Raw genomic sequence first — 20145 nt, forward strand, 5'->3', positions numbered from 1 at the left:
ACTCTTCCTAGAATAGAGACCAGAGGACACAGGACAACATCCAGACCACATCCACACCTGCGAGAACCCAGCGCCTCGCAAAGGGTGTAAGATACAAGCCCCAGCCCGGCGGAACCGAGCGCCCCTCCCCCTAGCTCCCGGCGTTAGGAGAGGAGTCGGAGCGGGGAGGGAGAGGGAGCCCAGGACTGCTAAACACCCAGCCCCAGCCATCCAGACCAGAGCGCAGACACAGTGCATGCGTGGGGTCCTGGATACTAGGGAAACAGGACAGCAAGACCTGTGAGCGGGTCCCTGAGGCTGGCGCCCGGGGACAAAGAAAAGCGAGGGGCTTTTATTTATTTATTTATTTATTTATTCAATATATATATATATATATTTTTTTTTTTTTTGGCGAGTGTTTTTGGAAGTCTTAAAGGGACAGGGACCCCAAAACTGGACGGAAACGTCCCGGGACACTTAGTACAGCAGCAGGGAATCTGGGGATCTCTGGGCACTCTAACCCCCTGGACAGCAGGGAGCACGGAGGACCCCCATGGAGATAAATAGCCTCCGGCCGTTACCCCTCCAACATGGCTCCATTTCAGAGCAGCGGTCCGAGGCAGGCCACGCCCACAGCAACAGCGGAGATAAACTCCATAGCAGCCAGGCAAGAATCAGAAGCCCTTTCTGTGCTCAGCTGCCCAGCACAAGCCACTAGAGGTCGCTGTTCTCCCAGGAAAGGAAGGCCACAAACCAACAAGAAGGGAATTTCTTCCAGCCGTCACTCGTGCCAGCTCTGCAAACTATCTCTATTACCATGAAAAGGCAAAATTACAGACAAAGATCACAGAGACAACACCAGATAAGGAGACAGACCTAACCAGTCTTCCTAAAAAAGAATTCAAAATAAAAATCATAAACATGCTGACAGAGATGCAGAGAAATATACAAGAACTAAGGGATGAAGTCCGGAGGGAGATTACAGATGCCAGGAAAGAGATTACAGAAATGAAACAAACCCTGGAAGGATTTATGAGCAGAATGGATAGGATGCAAGAGGCCATTGATGGAATAAAAACCAGAGAACAGGAATGCATAGAAGCTGACATAGAGAGAGATAAAAGGAACTCCAGGAATGAAACAATATTAAGAGAACTGTGGGACCAATCCAAAAGGAACAATATCTGTATTATAGGGGTACCAGAAGAAGAAGAAGAGAGAAAAAGGGATAGAAAGTGTCTTTAAAGAAATAATTGCTGAAAACTTCCCCAAACTGGGAGAGGAAATAATTGAACAGACCATGGAAATACACAGAACTCCCAACAGAAAGGACCCAAGGAGGACAACACCAAGATACATAATAATTAAAATGACAAAGATCAAGGACAAGGAAAGAGTTTTAAAGGCAGCTAGAGAGAAAAAGGTCACCTATAAAGGAAAACCCATCAGGCTAACATCAGACTTCTCGACAGAAACCCTACAGGCCAGAAGAGAATGGCATGATATATTTAATGCAATGAAACAGAAGGGCCTTAAACCAAGGATACTGTATCCAGCACAATTATCATTTAAATATGATGGAGGGATTAAACAATTCCCAGACAAGCAAAAGTTGAGGGAATTTGCCTCCCACAAACCACCTCTATAGGGTATTTTAGAGGGACTGTTCTAGACAGGAGCACTCCTAAAACTAAACAGATGTCACCAGAGAAAATAAAATCACAGCAAAGAAAGCAGACCAACCAAATACTAACTAAAGGCAAAAAAATAAAATCCACTACCCACTAAAAGCAGTTAAAGGAAACACGAAAGAGCACAGAATAAAACAACCAACATATAAAGAATGGAGGAGGAGGAATAAGAAGGAAGAGAAGAAAAGAATCTCCGGACAGTGTATATAACAGCTCAATAAGCGAGCTAAGTTAGGCAGTAAGATACTAAAGAGGCTACCCTTGAACCTTTGGTAACCACGAATCCAAAGCCTGCAATGGCAATAAGTACATATCTTTCAATAGTCACCCTAAATGTAAATGGACTGAATGCACCAATCAAAAGACACAGAGTAATAGAACGGATAAAAAAGCAAGACCCATCTATATGCTGCTTACAAGAAACTCACCTCAAGCCCAAAGACATGCACAGACTAAAAGTCAAGGGATGGAAAAACATATTTCAGGCAAACAACAGCGAGAAGAAAGCAGGGGTTGCAGTACTAATATCAGACAAAATAGACTTCAAAACAAAGAAAGTAACAAAAGATAAAGAAGGACATTACATAATGATAAAGGGCTCAGTCCAACAAGAGGATATAACCATTCTAAATATATATGCACCCAACACAGGAGCACCAGCATATGTGAAACAAATACTAACAGAACTAAAGGAGGAAATAGACTACAATGCATTCATTTTAGGAGACTTCAACACACCACTCACCCCAAAGGATAGATCCAACGGGCAGAAAATAAGTAAGGACACAGAGGCACTGAACAACACAGTAGAACAGATGGACCTAATAGACCTCTATAGAACTCTACATCCAAAAGCAACAGGATATACATTCTTCTCAAGTGCACATGGAACATTCTCCAGAATAGACCACATACTAGCTCACAAAAAGAGCCTCAGTAAATTCCAAAATATTGAAATTCAACCAACCAACTTTTCAGACCACAAAGGTATATAAAACTAGAAATAAATTCTACAAAGAAAACAAAAAGGGTCACAAACACATGGAGGCTTAACAACATGCTCCTAAATAATCAATGGATCAACGAACAAATTAAAATAGAGATCAAGGAATATATAGAAACAAATGACAACAACAAAACAAAGCCCCAACTTCTGTGGGACACAGCGAAAGCAGTCTTAAGAGGAAAGTATATAGCGATCCAGGCACACTTGAAGAAGGAAGAACAATCCCAAATGAATAGTCTGATATCACAATTATCGAAACTGGAAAAAGAAGAACAAATGAGGCCTAAAGTCAGCAGGAGGGACATAATAAAGATCAGAGAAGAAATAAACAAAATTGAGAAGAATAAAACAATGGCAAAAATCAATGAAACCAAAAGCTGGTTCTTTGGGAAAATAAACAAAATAGATAAGCCTTTAGCCAAACTTATTAAGAGAAAAAGAGAATCAACACAAATCAACAGAATCAGAAATGAGAACGGAAAAATCACGACAGACTCCATAGAAATACAAAGAATTATTAAAGACTACTATGAAAACCTATATGCCAACAAGCTGGAAAACCTAGAAAAAAATGGGCAACTTCCTAGAAAAATACAACCTTCCAAGACTGACCAAGGAAGAAACACAGAAGTTAAACAAACCAATTACGAGCAAAGAAATTGAAACAGTAATCCAAAAACTACCCAAGAACAAAACCCCCGGGCCAGACGGATTTACCTCGGAATTTTATCAGACACACAGAGAAGACATAATACCCATTCTCCTTAAAGTTTTCCAAAAAATAGAAGAGGAGGGAATACTCCCAAACTCATTCTAAGAAGTCAACATTGCCCTAATACCAAAACCAGGCAAAGACCCCACCAAAAAAGAAAATTACAGACCAATATCCCTGATGAATGTAGATGCAAAAATACTCAACAAAATATTAGCAAACCAAATTCAAAAACATATCAAAAGGATCATACACCATGACCAAGTGGGATTCATCCCAGGGATGCAAGGATGATACAACATTCGAAAATCCATCAACATCATCCACCACATCAACAAAAAGAAAGACAAAAACCACATGATCATCTCCATAGATGCTGAAAAAGCATTTGACAAAATTCAACATCCATTCATGATAAAAACTCTCAGCAAAATGGGTATAGAAGGCAAGTACCTTAACATAATAAAGGCCATATATGATAAACACACAGCCAACATTATACTGACCAGCGAGAAGCTGAAAGCTTTTCCTCTGAGATCGGGAACAAGACAGGGATGCCCACTCTCACCACTGTTATTTAACATAGTACTGGAGGTCCTAGCCACGGCAATCAGACAAAACAAAGAAATACAAGGAATCCAGATTGGTAAAGATGAAGTTAAACCGTCACTATTTGCAGATGACATGATATTGTACATAAAAAACCCTAAAGACTCCACCCCAAAACTACTAGAACTGATATCAGAATACAGCAAAGTTGCAGGATACAAAATTAACACACAGAAATCTGTGGCTTTCCTATATACTAACAATGAACCAATAGAAAGAGAAATCAGGAAAACAATTCCATCAAAAAAAATAAAATACTTAGGAATAAACCTAACCAAAGAAGTGAAAGACCTATACCCTGAAAACTACAAGTCACTCTTAAGAGAAATTAAAGGGGACACTAAGAAATGGAAACACATCCCATGCTCGTGGCTAGGAAGAATTAATATCGTCAAAATGGCCATCCTGCCCAAAGCAATATACAGATTGATGCAATCCCTATCAAATTACCAGCAACATTCTTCAATGAACTGGAACAAATAGTTCAAAAATTCATATGGAAACACCAAAGACCCCGAATAGCCAAAGCAATCCTGAGAAAGAAGAATAAAGTAGGGGGGATCTCACTCCCCAACTTCAAGCTCTACTACAAAGCCATAGTAATCAAAACAATTTGGTACTGAGCCACAGACCAGTGGAACAGATTAGAGACTCCAGACATTAACCCAAACATATATGGTCAATTAATATTTGATAAAGGAGCCATGGACATACAATGGCGAAATGACAGTCTCTTCAACAGATGGTGCTGGCAAAACTGGACAGCTACATGTAGGATAATGAAACTGGACCATTGCCTAATCCCATACACAAAAGTAAATTCAAAATGGATCAAAGGCCTGAATGTAAGTCACGAAACCATAAAACTGTTAGAAAAAAACATAGGCAAAAACTTCTTAGACATAAACATGAGTGACCTCTTCTTGAACATGTCATCTCCCTGGGCAAGGAAAACAACAGCAAAAATGAACAAGTGGGACTATATTAAGCTGAAAAGCTTCTGTACAGCAAAAGACACCATCAATAGAACAAAAAGGTACCCTACAGTATGGGAGAATACATTTGAAAATGACAGATCTGATAAAGGCTTGACGTCCAAAATATACAAAGAGCTCACCCACCTCAACAAACAAAAAACAAATAATCCAATTAAAAAATGGGCAGAGGAACTGAACAGACAGTTCTCCAAAAAAGAAATACAGATGGCCAACAGACACGTGAAAAGATGCTCCACATCACTAATTATCAGAGAAATGCAAATTAAAACCACAATGAGGTATCACCTCACACCAGTAAGGATGGCTACCATCCAAAAGACAAACAACAACAAATGTTGGCGAGGTTGTGGAGAAAGGGGAACCCTCCTACACTGCTGGTGGGAATGTAAGTTAGTTCAACCATTGTGGAAAGCAGTATGGAGGTTCCTCAAAATGCTCAAAATAGACTTACCATTTGATCCAGGAATTCCACTCCTAGGAATTTACCCTAAGAATGCAGCACTCAAGTTTGAAAAAGACAGATGCACTCCTATGTTTGTCGCAGCACTATTTACTATAGCCAAGAATTGGAAGCAACCTAAGTGTCCATCAGTAGATGAATGGATTAAGAAGATGTGGTACATATACACAATGGAATATTATTCAGCCATAAGCAGAAAACAAATCCTACCATTTGCAACAACATGGATGAAACTAGAGGGTATTATGCTCAGTGAAATAAGCCAAGCAGAGAAAGAGAAATACCAAATGATTTCTCTCATCTGTGGAGTATAAGAACAAAGGAAAAACTGAAGGAACAAAACAGCAGCAGAATCACAGAACCCAAGAATGGACTAACAGGTATCAAAGGGAAATGGACTGGGGAGGATGGGTGGGTAGGGAGGCATAAGGGGGGGGAAGGAAAAAGGGGGTATTATGATTAGCATGCATAATGGGGGTGGTGGGATAAAGGGGAGGGATGTACAACACAGAGAAGACAAGTAGTGATTATACAACATTTTGCTATGCTGATGGACAGTGACTGTAAGGGGGTTTGTGGGGGGGACCTGGTATGGGGAGAGCCTAGTAAACATAATGTTCTTCATGTAATTGTAGATTAATGATAACAAAAAAAAAAAGAAAATAAAGAATAGGGGGATTACTCCTTGATAGAAAACTAACTGCAAATCACCGATTAATGCATGCTTTAAATATCCTTAATTTTGATCAATTAAAGGGTGTCAGATGATCAGCTATGGAAGTACATTTTTCTGATAATATTCCTTTCTCTTAAAAAAAAAAAAAGCAGTTCCTGTGTGGTGATCTCCAATAAGTTCTTCACAATGGTATAAAGGGCATATCAAAGTGTGGGCAAAGGGTTTGTTTGTGTTTATACAGAGGATCAAAGCCTAATTTGGCTACCCAGAAAACGAATTAAGATACAATATGAAGAAGAACTTCCAACATCAACATTCTCTGGAAGAGTCATTCCAGAAGATGATCATCAAAAAACTTCAACAAAGATCCTGGTGCTGTTGCAGTTGTAGCTGCATTCATCCCACCGGTTCCTGGACTTGCCATTGGAATGAAGAAGGAGATATCTAAGCTGGCCTGTGCATACAGTAAAACAACAAATTTGACTGGATCTATACTGTCAGAACTCAACCAAGAATTAGGAGAAGTGCAAGCTGCAGCGCTCCAAAATCTTGCGACTATAGCCTATCTACTGTTAAAAGATCATATGGGATGTGAACAGTTCCCAGGAATGTGTTGTTTTAATTTGTCTGATTTTTTTTTCTCGAACTATTCAAATTCAGTTAGACAATATCCATCATATCATTGATAAGTTTTCACAAATGCCTAGGGTGCCTGACTGGTTTTCTTGGTTTCACTGGCTATGGCTGGTAATTACAGGTATGCTTTGGTTATGTAGCTGTATTCCTATTATGTTAATGTGTGCATGCAATTTAATTAGTAATTTAAAACCTATACACGCTTATGTTACACTACAAGAAGATATATCAAAGAAATAATGAATCTTCCCATGTTTTCTTCTGTCTCCTACTTCTATAGCTTCTCTTCTTCCTTCATAATTACAACCCCTTAGTAGAATTCATGCCTCATATCGAAATTACCGAGTATCATAATTCTTCCAAGTGGTAAAGATACCACAAGACAAATGCTGGGCATAGAAGCCACAGGGCATAAATCTGCAAAAAAGTAAAAAGCTAACCTTTTCAAACAATATTGCTTCTCTCTCACTTACCAACTTTACATTTCCCTGTATGGCCCCGGAAGATGACTGGTTAGCCAGAGACGGGTAAGATTCCTCAAGGGAGGAACAACCTAAGACAGGCACAGTCGCAGGGGGGCCATCAGGTGAGAAATTGGGGATCAACAGAGGTGAGGCTTAGAACCTCACCCCCCCTGTTTTGAGAGAAATCTTCTGCACCCGTGGATGTTTTGTTGCCCTTGTCTAGCTTGGATTAATACTTAGTCTATAGGCACACACCTGATCATCTACATTTGCCCTCTTACAGCACTAAACTATGTTTTCTACTTTTATCTTGCATTTACCTATCACTTCAGCATTTTATTTAAAAATAATAATAATAATAATAATAAGGGAGAAATGTGGGATTCACATATAAATCAAGTATAAAAATCAAACGAATAATCATAATTGACCTGATTGTTTATAGTTCATGATGTGTGATCAAAACCTAAAGTTTCTGTGATGACTGCTCTTGCACTGTTCACCATGTAAGAACTTATTCACTATGTAAGAACTTGTTCACCATGTAAAAACTTGTTCGTTATGCTTCAGAAGATTGGAGACTGTTGAGAATTAGGCTTGGGGTTGATTATTGATTGTGAATTGAGTCCCATATACAGAATTTTATTGTTGTTAACAACCATATGATCAATAAATATGAGAGATGCCCTCTCAAAAAAAAAAAAAGTCAGGCAAAAAGAAAAAAAAAAGCTATCTTAAAAATAATGAGCACCTAGTGATATTAATTTCTCATCAAAATGAAGTGTATGAATATTTGCAGTAAACTTCTTCAGCTGTATTTAACACTTATTAAGCCTCAATCATATATTAGGTACAATATTAAGTTCATCCACATAACCCTTATCATTATTATGCTCAACATTATTATTCTCATTTTATAGATAAAGAAAAAACCTACCTTACATTGGAAAAAAAGAAAAAACCTACCTTACATTGATACCTTATACCTGTCTCCTGGTATATATGTGCAAGACATAAGGAAAATAAACCTACTATGTACCATGCATAGAAGCTAACAACTCTTGGGATTTTTAAGTTCTTTCCATTGTACCATGCTTCAGATATTTAAAAAAATGTAAGTCACTGCATGACACAAAGTTACATCTGAGAAAAAACCATAAAATGACATACAGTTTTGACTTTTGAGTCTTACCCGGGCAGATTCCAAAGCAGTGGGCATATTTCGTAGTTCATACACAACAACCTGTCCATCACTGTCTCCCACTAGAAGGCAATCTGTTTGTTTGGCAAAAAGAACAGTTGTGAACTTGATTCCAGGGTTAGCAACATTCACAATCAGAGGGTCCAAGCTGTAATGAAATATTTTATTTGTAAATTCAGTTGTTGCTAATGTGTCCTTTTTATACACAGATTTAGAAAAGTCCATGTATTTATTGTGATTTCATGTAACAAAAACCAGAAACTTCTTCCCATTTTTCCAAAATCAAAGTAACTGCTTCTAACTTCTTATTCAGTCAAACCTTCAGTCCTTTAATGAACAAATTTCACCTAGATAAATTAAAGCAATTCACAATTAATATGTGAACTCCTAAGTTTAAACTCTTGTAATGTTAATTTCCTGTATTAACTTGGCTAGACCATGGTACTCAGTTGTTTTGTCAGGTACCAGATTTTACAGTGTTGTGAAGTTATTTTCTTAGGTGTGATTAACATTGAAATTAGTATAATTTTAAATAAAGATGATTACCCTCCATGATGTGGGTAGGCTTCACTCAATTTTTTGAAGGCCTTATGAGAAAAGATTCCAAAATAGAATAAAAGCCTGCCTTCAGACTGAAGACTACAGGATGGACTCCTGATGGGAATTCCAGCCTGTTAGCTTGCCATGCAGACTTGAGATTTTCCAGGCTCTATAATCATAATGATCCAAATCTTTAAAATAAATCCTCCCACTCTCTCTCCTTCTCAGTTTTGTTTCTCTGGAGAACCCTGACTAATACAACTCCTTAAGTAATAAATGTCTCTTAACAGAGGATGTTTTGATCCAAGTGAACCTCTGGAATGTAAAATAATATTTTGAAGAACTTTTCCTATTCTTGGTCATCCAAAGCAATCCACCAATGCCCTTAAAAAATAAAAGAAGCAGAAACTTGAATATTTCTCAAGAAATGTTGTTCTAGGAATTTCAGTTTACCAGGTAAATTAAAATCAGAGGTGGGACCATTTACATAGCCATTTTATACATTAGTCATCTCACACTAAAAAATAAATTGCTTTCTGATTCATCCTTGATTTTGGTTCAAACTGCTTTATAGAACAAGCTATCACAAAATTTTTAAGCTACTACATTATTAACTTGTAGGAAAAAGTTTTGCCATTAAGAATAAGCCCATTAAATGTTATATTATTCAGTTTAAACAAGAACATATTTCCTTGCTACTTCTGCTAATTAGCATAATAATCTACAATGTTTTCCAACTGAAGAAATAGAATTATTAAACACTCTATTCCAACATTGTATAAATTTCCATAGTAAAACAGGATGGGTCTTGATGACACTCTAATAACTTTGGTATACCACCTTAAATCAAAATTTTTAATTAAATGCATGCTACTTCTAAAATCTTTTGAAACAAGGTAAGAGAATAAGTAAACATTGTAAAAAAATCATTAGTTTTGTTCCCTTTATTTTATTGTAGAAAATCTCTAGTTAAAAACAATTAGCTACTTCTCTGTATTCATCTATAAACCAGGCACTGGAAAATAATTCTAGGTAGTTTTAATATCCTACACTAGCCCATAGAAGTTAGAGGAGATAAGTAAAATAGCCTATTTTCATTCAAATATTTAAAAAAATATATATGGTTATAAGTAAATATAGCATCTGGCTTATATCTTTATTCATTAAAGACTCACAATATAAACTATTACTTGTTTTAAAGAACTACATTTCTCTCTAACCAGTGTCAAAACTATCAGGTATCATTTAGTTTGAACTGCTTCTATTAGAAAAATCCCCAAGAAAAAATATAACACTTACGTGCTAATATGAAGGTCCCAAATCTCCACTCTGTTTTCATTTGCAGCTGCAAATATGTAGGATGATTTTGGAGACCAGGTAACATCATAAACAACATAAGTAGTTGGATAAAAACTTAAAAATGGCTTGGGATTTTCCTGTTGCCATATAATAACACCCCAATCTGCAGAAGAGCTTAAGAATACATCATGACAAAATGGATTCCATGCTATTTTATACACTGGACCCTAGAATTAGAAAAAGGAATTAAAATAGATAGATTAATAGTATTTAATATCTTATACTTCAAACTTGACCAACAAATTAAAAATGCAAAGATTTCTAGAAGATTTATGCACCATGTATTATTGTGTGGGTATTAGTCTAGCTGAGGGTAAGGTCAAAAATTGAATCTTTCCTAAGTTATGCTATACAGAAACTTAAAAATACAGTTGCTATAATACTCAATATTAATACACATTATACTTATTTGCTGCAAAAAATTAAGAAGATTAAGATGAAAAAACAGAAATTAGGGGGAAAATGAAGAAAACACACACGACAATAATAAAAGATATAGAGAATAGGTATGCATGCACTGAAGACAATTTTACTTTGCAATCATCATAAACAGTCTTTCAGAAACAAGTGAAACTATGACTTCCATAACTTGCAAGAAGAAATCGAGGATATCTAGAAGTCAAATAAAATGCCCCACACATTATCATGGTTTCTATATAAGAAAGCACTTAATTCAAGTTGATATTTTTAACTGCAGTTGTAAATTTATACATGTTAAAAATACTATGCATAATGATAATATTTCTACAAAAATATTATATGATAAAATTTCCATACCTACTATAATTAAACTAACCTTATGTCCTCTGTAGGTATCTAGGTATTGTTCATTATATGAACAAGAACACTTGTGAATATTACCTTCTTCAGTGCCAGCCAAATAGATATTTGTGTCCTATAACACATAACAACCAAAATATGTTGGTTTGTGATACAGTATATAAATAGAACTTTAGACCATTCAAGATCTATCAAAATCAATTCAAGAACCAAGATGAGAAATACTATCTTGAAGACAACTGTCTGTTGTCTTTTCCTTTTTGAAGACAATTTTCTGTTGTCTTTTCCTTTTTATCATGATTTTACAATAATTAAACTACCCAAAGGGCTACTGTGCAAAGAAAATACAGATTTGTTCTTTGCAGGAATAGAAGACAGAACCTAGAATCCTTTCTAGAAACTACATGGACAAGCATTGGCTTAAAATAAAAAACTTTCTAACATTTAGAGCTACCTGAAAATGGAACTAGCAGTCCAGGGAAATAGTATACATTGCTTCATTAGAACTAGTCAAAGAGAACATACATGACCTAACAGTAATTATTTGTTTATAATGTTGAAAATATTATTCTTGCTGGAAATGAGAGATTGAACTAGATGGAGTCTCAGTCATCTTTAATTCTAAATGTATGTACTAATTACATACATTTGTACTAATTACATACATAATGTAGGGATTTTTAAATGTATTTCCTAAAGAAATCATAGTCAAAAAGCTTGAAATTCAATGCTCTATGTTCTGGCTATGCAGTCACATCACCTGGGAGCATTTTAGGGCTATAGATTCTCTGGCCGTACCCCAGACCTACTAAATCAGAATTTGTATTCTAACAAGATTCTCAAGTAATTTGTATGTACAATAAAATTTGAGACACACAGCTGTAGTGCATACCAGCACTTAAAAACAAAACCATTAAGTTATGGGGTATAAGCAGTTTTAAATTCCACAATAAAATATATTTTTTTCCAAAGTAGTATTACCAATTTACATTCAGCAGTATATAAAAGTTCACTTTAATCCACATTCTCTTCAACAGTTGGTTACATCAGAAATCTTGAGTTTTGCCATTCTATTAGGTGTAAAATTATACCTAGTGGTTTTAAGTCTCATTTATTAACAAGGTTGAGCATATTTTTATGTTTACTGGCCATCTGTATTTCTTCTGTTCTTCATGCCTCTTGACTATTTTGCTAATAACCTGTCTTTTTCATATGCACGTGTATAAGTTCTTTACATATTCTATTATATGTTTTGTCTATTATATATGTCTATTATATATGCAAAATCTTTTCCCAGTGTATCACTTATCTTTTTACTTTCTTTATTTTCTTCTGATAAACAGAAATTCTCATTTTAATGAAGCTGGTATTATAATTTTTTATATAGTTATCATTTTTTTTGCTTGTTAAGAAATTTTTCCTAATTTCAGGTCACAGAGATATTCTCCATTTTCCTCTAAAAGATCTTTGTGTATGACAGGATAGGTATCTAAGTTGATTTTTTTAATATAGATAATGATTATCCCAACACATTCATAAATAGGTCATCTTTTTCTAGAAATCTTTGAGGTTATGCTCTCAAATTCAGAGGTTACTCTCTAAATTCTCTCAAGGAATTATATAATTCCACAGTATATAAACTCTGAGACTCTGAGATTTCCATGCAAGAGGCTTATTGGGGTGTTCTCTCAGAAACAACTACTTTGAAGGAAACAGGAATGAGCAGATATTTATGTTGAATTATTATGCAGTTGCAACAGAGAATTCAGCCTGACCTCCAAGAAGCTCTGGAGTTGGAATAGCCCTCAGAATCCTGAGTCCAGGTAAGGAGACTAGATATGCTAGACCCCTACTCTCCCAAGAAACTAGTCGAGCAAGATGACATACTCAAACCAAACCATATCAATAATTAAACCACATGTAAATAATCTAAACATCACAATTTAAAGGCAGAGATTGTAAGATTGGATAAAAAAGCAAGGCCTAACTTTACGCTACCCTCAAGAAACATACTTTAAATATAAAGACACAAATAGGTTAAATGTGAAAGGATACAAAATGATAAACAATGCTAACACTAGTTCAAAGAAAGCGATAGTGGCTACATTTATATCAGACAACGTAGATCCCAGAGTAAAGAATATTACTAGCTATAAATAAGGCATTTCATAATAAGAAAGCTGATTAATCAAGAGACCATAAAAATCCTAAATATTTATGTACCTAAAACAAAGCTTCAAGAAACATACTGCAAAAACTGATCAAATTGCTAGTAAAAATAGACAAATCCACAATAATAGAGACTTCAAAGCCACTCTTTCAGTAATTGATAGAAGAAATAGGCATAAAATCATCAAGGTTATAATAAGCTTGAATAACATCATCAACCAGCTTAATCTGACTGACATTCATAGAACACTCTACCCAAAAACAGCAGAATATTAATTTTTCTCAATTGTACAGGGAGCACTTACCAGTAAAAAATCACACTGGGCTTTAAAACAAATATCATTAAATGTAAAAGGATTTAGCTTACAAAAAGTTTCTTCTCTGATCATGATGGGATTGAATTAGGAATCAATAACAGAAAGTCCCTTGGGAATACCCCAAATATTTATAAACTAAATAACATGATTCTAAATAATGCATTAATCAATGAATAAATGAAAGTAAAAATTAGGAAGTACTTTGAACAGAATGAAAATAAAAATATTACATATCAGAGTTTGTGGGATGCTGCCAAAATTGTACTTAGAGGGAAAGTTATAGCACAAATTCCTATATTAGACAAGAAGAAAGGTCATAAATCAATGATCTCAGTTTCTACTTTAAGAAACTAGAAAAAGAAGAACAAATTAAACCAAAGTAGAAGAAAATAAAAATAAAACTTGAAATCAATGATATAAGAAACAAAACCTACAGTAGTGAAAATCAGAGAAATCAAAAGCTGGTTCTTCAAGATCATAAAATTAATAAATTCTAGCCAGACTAACCAGGAAAAAAGAAGAAGAAGACACAAATTACTAATATTACGAATTAAAGAGGTCTGACATCACTACATATTATTCAGCTATGAAACATTACTAAGGGAAAGTTATTACGACACTACATTCAACAAAAGTGAAACAGACAAATTCCTTGAAAGACACAATTGCCCTATATCTATTACAAATTTGAATTTTTAGTTAAAAGTTAAAAATCCTTGCAAAAGAAAACCCCAGGCTCAGATGATTTGTTAATTCTATTACACATGAAGATTTAATAATAATTGCATGCAAATTCTTTCAAAATAGTAAAGGAGAGAGTAGTTTTCAAATCATTCTATGAGGTCAGGATCACCCTGATACCTGAAACCAGAGAAACACATTAGAAGAAAAGAAAACTACAGATCAGTATCTCTTGTAAACAAAGATGCAAAATTTCTAAATAAAATTTTAGGATATCAAATCTAACACTGTATTAAAAAGACAAATCATGATCAGGTGGGGTTTATTCCAGGAACAAACATTAAGTAATTCAATATAATTCACCATATTAACAAACTTAAAAAGAAAAGCTACATAATCATCTAAATAGATGTAGAAAAATTTTTGACCAAAATCCAACATCCATTCCTGATAAAAACTTATAACACATAGTAATGTAATGGGACCTCTTCAACCTGATTAACTGCATCAACAAAAAACCTTCAGCTTGAGGGTTGAGGTGGGGGAAAATGATGGAGTAGGAAGGCAAGGCAGAAACCTCCTCCCATACATAGACCAAGGAAGCAACTACAGTAAATACAGCTAACCCTGAAATCTTGAAGACTGTAGAACAAACCACCTACACCTGATGAAGAAAGAGAAGCCTACACAGAGAAGGGTAAAGGGGCAGAGCCCTAATCCATTGATCAGGACCCTAGCTTTTCCCCTAGCCCAGCCCACAACAGGAGGGAGAGGAATGTACAGGGAGGGTATGAGCACTCAGGAACTCTGCACACCTGGCTCTGGATATCTGTTCTGGGAACACGAGTTCACATTGTACCAGGCTTTGGTGATTAACTGGTCTGGACACCAGGGAGAGTTGGAGCACTCTCGGAGACTGAGACTCCTGCTGTTTGTGGACAATAGGCATGTTCCATCAGTTCCACTGAGTCCCTACTGCAGAGGTGGCAGACAGAAAGATATACCAGCAGCAGGAGGGGTGCCAGAGGGGTGAGAGTTGGATGGAGCTCTCTCTGAAAGAGAAAGGCCAAGTGGAGGACACTTCCCCAACCTTCCCTCATTCCAGCTGATTGAGCACTTGTGGGAACCCCAAATGCTCCATCCTCCTTGCTGGCAGCTCAGCCCCAAGGTGCTTCCCTGCACACTTGTCCACCCACCCACCTACCCCACTCAGCCCAGCAGCAGTCAGACTTTGTTGCCTGGCAGGCAGAGGGAGGCTTTCCCAGCTTTCTTAGCCCTCTCTCAGCCCAACCGGGGAGGCACCTGTGGGAGCCAGATCCCAGGGCTCCTCCCTCTTCATAGGTGGCATAGCCCAACACTGCACTCCTACTTTGTCCACCCCATTAGCCCAGCAGCACCACCATTGCTAAAGGGCAGACAAAAGGAAGCTCCACACACAACTATCCCAGCAGAAATGCTGCTGCTTAGCTAATAAAGAGCCAGCTGAGGTGAGCTGCCATCTGTGAAGATCTGAGATAGACCACTGCTGGCAGACATACAGAAAGGCAGCTCTGCCATAGCCCACCAACAGCTACTGAGGGTCCACCACAAAGGAGAACCAGGCACTGGAGAGTAAAGAGTCTTGAGCTTCTCGTTACCACAGGACACCTTCTTCATAAAGTCATTACTCTCTAGACTAGGAAGCCCAGTGGATCTATCCAATACAAAGGAAGAAACACAGAAACCCTGGCAAAATGAGGAGGTGTAGGAGTATGCTCCAAACAGAAGTACAGGATAAGATACCAAAAAGAGGGCTAAATGAAATGGAGGTCACCAATCTTCTTGCTGAAGATTTCAAAGTAATAGTCATAAATATGCTTACTGATCTGCAGAAAAATATTGATTATTTCAGGGAGGACTTCAAAAAAGAGATAGAAGAGCTGAAAAAGAACAACTTAGAGCTGAAGAATAGAGTTACTGAAAGGAAATATACAGTGGAGGGAATGAATAATAGATTGCTGCAAGTAGAGGAGTCAAGGAGATGGTAATTACAATGCATCTGAGGAAGAGAGAGAAAAAAGAATCTCTAGAAATGAGAGGATGCTAAGAAAGCTGTACAACAACTCCAAATGAAATAATATTTGCATAATAGAGTACCAGAAGGAGGAGAGAAAAAGGGATAGGAAGGTTTTTTGAAGAAATTATTGCTGAAAACTTCTCCAATATGGGGAAGGAAATAAACACTCAGGTTCTGGAAGCACAAAGAGCCCCTAACAAAAGGAACCCCAGGAAGACAATAACAAGACATACAGTGATTGAAATGACAAAGATTAAGGATAAGAGGGTATTGGAATCAGCCAGAGAGAAAAAAAATACTTATAAGGGAGACCCCAACAAGCTATCAGCAGACTTCTCAGCAGAAATTTTACAGACCATGAGGGGGTGGCATGGAATATTTAATGTATTGAAACAGAAGGATCTTCAACCAAGAATCCTTTACCCAGAAAGGTTAGCATTCAAAATTGATGTAGAGATTAAAAATTTCACAGATAAATGAAGGATGAGGGAATTTACCACCACTAAACCAGCGTTATAGGATATACTAAAGGTACTTCTATAGATGGAAATGTTATTAAAACTAAATAGTTTTCACCAGTGAAAGTAAACCCACAGTAAAGGTAGTAGACCAATTACTTAACAAGCAAATATGAAATTAAAACAAAAGTAGTACAATCAACTATACACAAAATCAGTCAAGGGATACACAAAAATGCAGATTATGACATCTACTACATAAAATATGGAGGAGGAAGAATTAAAAAGAGGTACTTTTAGAAATTGTGTTTGAAATAGAGGGATCATCAACTTAATATAGACTGTTACATACTTAGGAAACTATCCATGGATCTATGGTAACTACAAACCTAAAGATCAACTGGTACAGTCACTGTGGAAAGTAATATGGAGCGTCCTCAGAAAACTAAAAATAGAATACCATTTGACCCAGTAATTCCACTTCTGGGAGTTTACTTAAAGAAAAAAAAAATCCCTATTTGAAAATATATATGCACCCCTATGTTTATTCCCTCATTACTTACAATAGCCAAGATATGGAAGCAACCAAAGTGTCCATCAATAGATGCCTGGATAAAGAAGTGGTATATATACACAATGGAATATTCAATAAATCCTGCCATTTGTGACAACATGGATGGACCTAAAGGGTATTGTGCTAAGTGAAATAAGCCAGGTGGGGACAGACAGATACCATATAATTTCAGTTATCTGTGAATCGAAAAACAAAACAAAACAAAGTGAAAAAAGAAAGCAGTAGACTTATAGACACTGAGAAGTGACTGGTAGTTACCATGCGGAAGGGGCTTGCTAGGTAGGTGGGTGCGGAGTGTGAGGGGGATAAAAGGGTACAAAAATTCTCAATCATAATATAAGTTGGTCATAGGAGAATATATCTTCCTGTGTTGACAGATAGCAACTGTAGTAGAGGGGGTGAAGATTCAATATGGGTAACTGTTGAACCACTGTAAGATTGTATATCAACTACAATAAAAAAATGCCTTTCATCTTACATCATATTTAAGAATGAAAAACCAAATGCTTTCTTTCTAAGATCAGAAACAAGACAGGGGTGTCTTTTTAAACCATTTTTATTCATCATTGTGCTGGAGGTTCTCGCAAGTGCAATCAAGCAAAAGAAAGAAAGAAAAGGCAACCAGATTAGAGAGGAATAATTAAACTCCTTATTTACAGACTGCATGATCATCCTAAATTCCTATGCCAAAGACATTTCTAGGACACTAGACTAAACTTTCAACCTAGCACTACTGACATTCTGGCTAGCTAATTCTTTGTTTGATGTGAGGGTGATAAGGGCTGTAGTTGTCTTGTGTATTATAGGATGTTTAGCAGCAACCCAGGCCTCTGTTCAGTGGAAGCCAACAACACTCATCCCCCATGCCCCACCTCCTACAGCTGCAAAAACCAAAAGTATCATAAGATATTGTGAAATGAGCCCTAGTTGGTCAATACTCCTCTCCTTGCCCACACTGAGAACCACTGTTCTGGAGTCAAGGTGAAAAGTGGATTATAGGAATTTGAGAATGCAGCAATTAGAATATGACTGCAGTGATCAAAGTAAAACATAATAAAGGCCTGAACTACATTAGGAGTAGTAGGCTTGGACTGGAAGGGGTAGAGCAATAAGACTTAAATTTCATTTCGATGATAAGGTAAAACAAGTACAAACTTTAGTGTTGGTAATATGTAATATGGTCACTAGAGCTAGTCATATACTTAGAAAACATACAGAATGTTTTCTTAGAAGTTCATTACAATGGCTGAATTTTCTGATACCAAGAACCTCCATATAAAAAGCATTAGAAAAAGTAAAACTTCATTAACTGTGCATTGAATTGATTCTGGTCTTGATAAGCATGAACTTAAATGGTCCTGATCCCCAGAATCACTACTCACATTGAAATATGGAAGACTGAGTGGTGGATTTGGTTTCTATCAGTATAACAGAACAACAGAGCACCCAAGAAGGGCAAAAAGCGGCACTCAGGTTATGCATGCAGTTGTTAAAAAAGTACTTCTACAGTTCCTCAGAAATATGTACCTTTCATCCAGAAAGCAAATAAAGACAGTATAGACAACTGGGAAGTGCAGGTCTGCCTTAGGTGGGCAGCTATGTCTATGTTATTTTTTACTTACAAGGCACAGCATTTATTAACATGCTAATCTTTGTGTTGCTTTATAGCTTAATACACTTTAATTATTGGAGGTTGTTATATACAATAATAAATACAGGATTGAAATAATTTACCTTGGGATGAAAAGCAAAACACATTCCAGGAGCCTGTCGAGATATCAGAGCTTCACCTTTTTTTTCCTTTTCCCCTCTTTTGTGGCTGCTAGCAGTAGTTCGCCTCAAATGCATTAAATCTTTATTTAAAGAAAAAAATATCTTATTTACTATATGAAAAAGTATTGTAGATACAATGTGTGTCCCTTCTGCTATAATATGATCTCTGCCATCTCTTGCATGTGATTAGGTTAAAATTAACAAATACTGGAACTAGATGCTTAGAAAAACAATGACCAAGCCCAGTTTTTTTCTCATTTAGCCAAGCCAAAATGTCACTTCTTACATATGGTTCACTAGGAATTCTTAATTTGGCATATAATAAGAGAAAGACAATTTGATATATATAAATATATTACCATGACAGTCCAGTCCTTTCCGTATAACCCATTTGGAGATTCTTCCATCAGCTGATATAGAAACTAGTATTTCTCTTTTGTCATCACCTGTTGTTCCTCGGTCTTGTTCTATCCACTGTAGTTGCCATACAGGTCCCAGATGTTTTTTAGGTGATTCACTAAAACAGGGAAAAGTACTAAATATATAATAATTTTTAAAGGACTTGGAGTATAAATGATAAGGACAGCTACCTGGAATACGATGACCTACTTACAGAATAATGCTTTATTGTCCAAAACTAGACTTTTACTTTATGATTTTTGAAATACAGAAAAAATAATCACTTTGCTACCTAATATTTAGTGCTGCTTTTTTCATTTTTTACTAAAGGAAATTTTTACTGCCTTTAATATATTAGTTGTCAGTAACAGGAATAGAAAAACAAATATTTTCTTTCTTTTCAGAATCTGTCACTCCGTTCATTTACTGTTTCCACTTAAGCTGTGTAAATTTATTTTATTTTAGACACACTGAATATAAATATCCTCATCTTTATAAGGATTTTTCTCATAGGTTAAATGGAAAAGTTGTTTGTCTTACTCCAGTAAACAATTACCTCACCCTTCTTCCTATGTTTCAGGATTGCCTGCTGGCTTGATTCTCTCTA

General features: G+C 36.2%; 1 protein-coding gene across 6 annotated transcripts in view; it reads right to left on the reverse strand.

Moving 5' to 3' along the window:
* DNAI4 (dynein axonemal intermediate chain 4) overlaps positions 1 to 20145 on the reverse strand; it is a 110961-nt gene that overhangs the window by 4674 nt on the left and 86142 nt on the right. For 5 of the 6 annotated variants that reach the window (XM_057500305.1, XM_057500303.1, XM_057500302.1 and 2 more), the window contains 5 exons: positions 19499 to 19656; positions 19101 to 19219; positions 11128 to 11226; positions 10272 to 10498; positions 8424 to 8580 (listed from right to left, as the gene is read on the reverse strand). In XM_057500305.1, the coding sequence (XP_057356288.1) occupies positions 8424 to 8580; positions 10272 to 10498; positions 11128 to 11226; positions 19101 to 19219; positions 19499 to 19656 (760 nt within the window). The remainder of the gene's footprint in view (positions 1 to 8423; positions 8581 to 10271; positions 10499 to 11127; positions 11227 to 19100; positions 19220 to 19498; positions 19657 to 20145) is intronic. The other variant, XM_057500301.1, reaches the window with a different exon arrangement.

Source organism: Manis pentadactyla, chromosome 4 (genome assembly GCF_030020395.1).
Source record: "Manis pentadactyla isolate mManPen7 chromosome 4, mManPen7.hap1, whole genome shotgun sequence".
NCBI lineage: Eukaryota > Metazoa > Chordata > Mammalia > Pholidota > Manidae > Manis > Manis pentadactyla.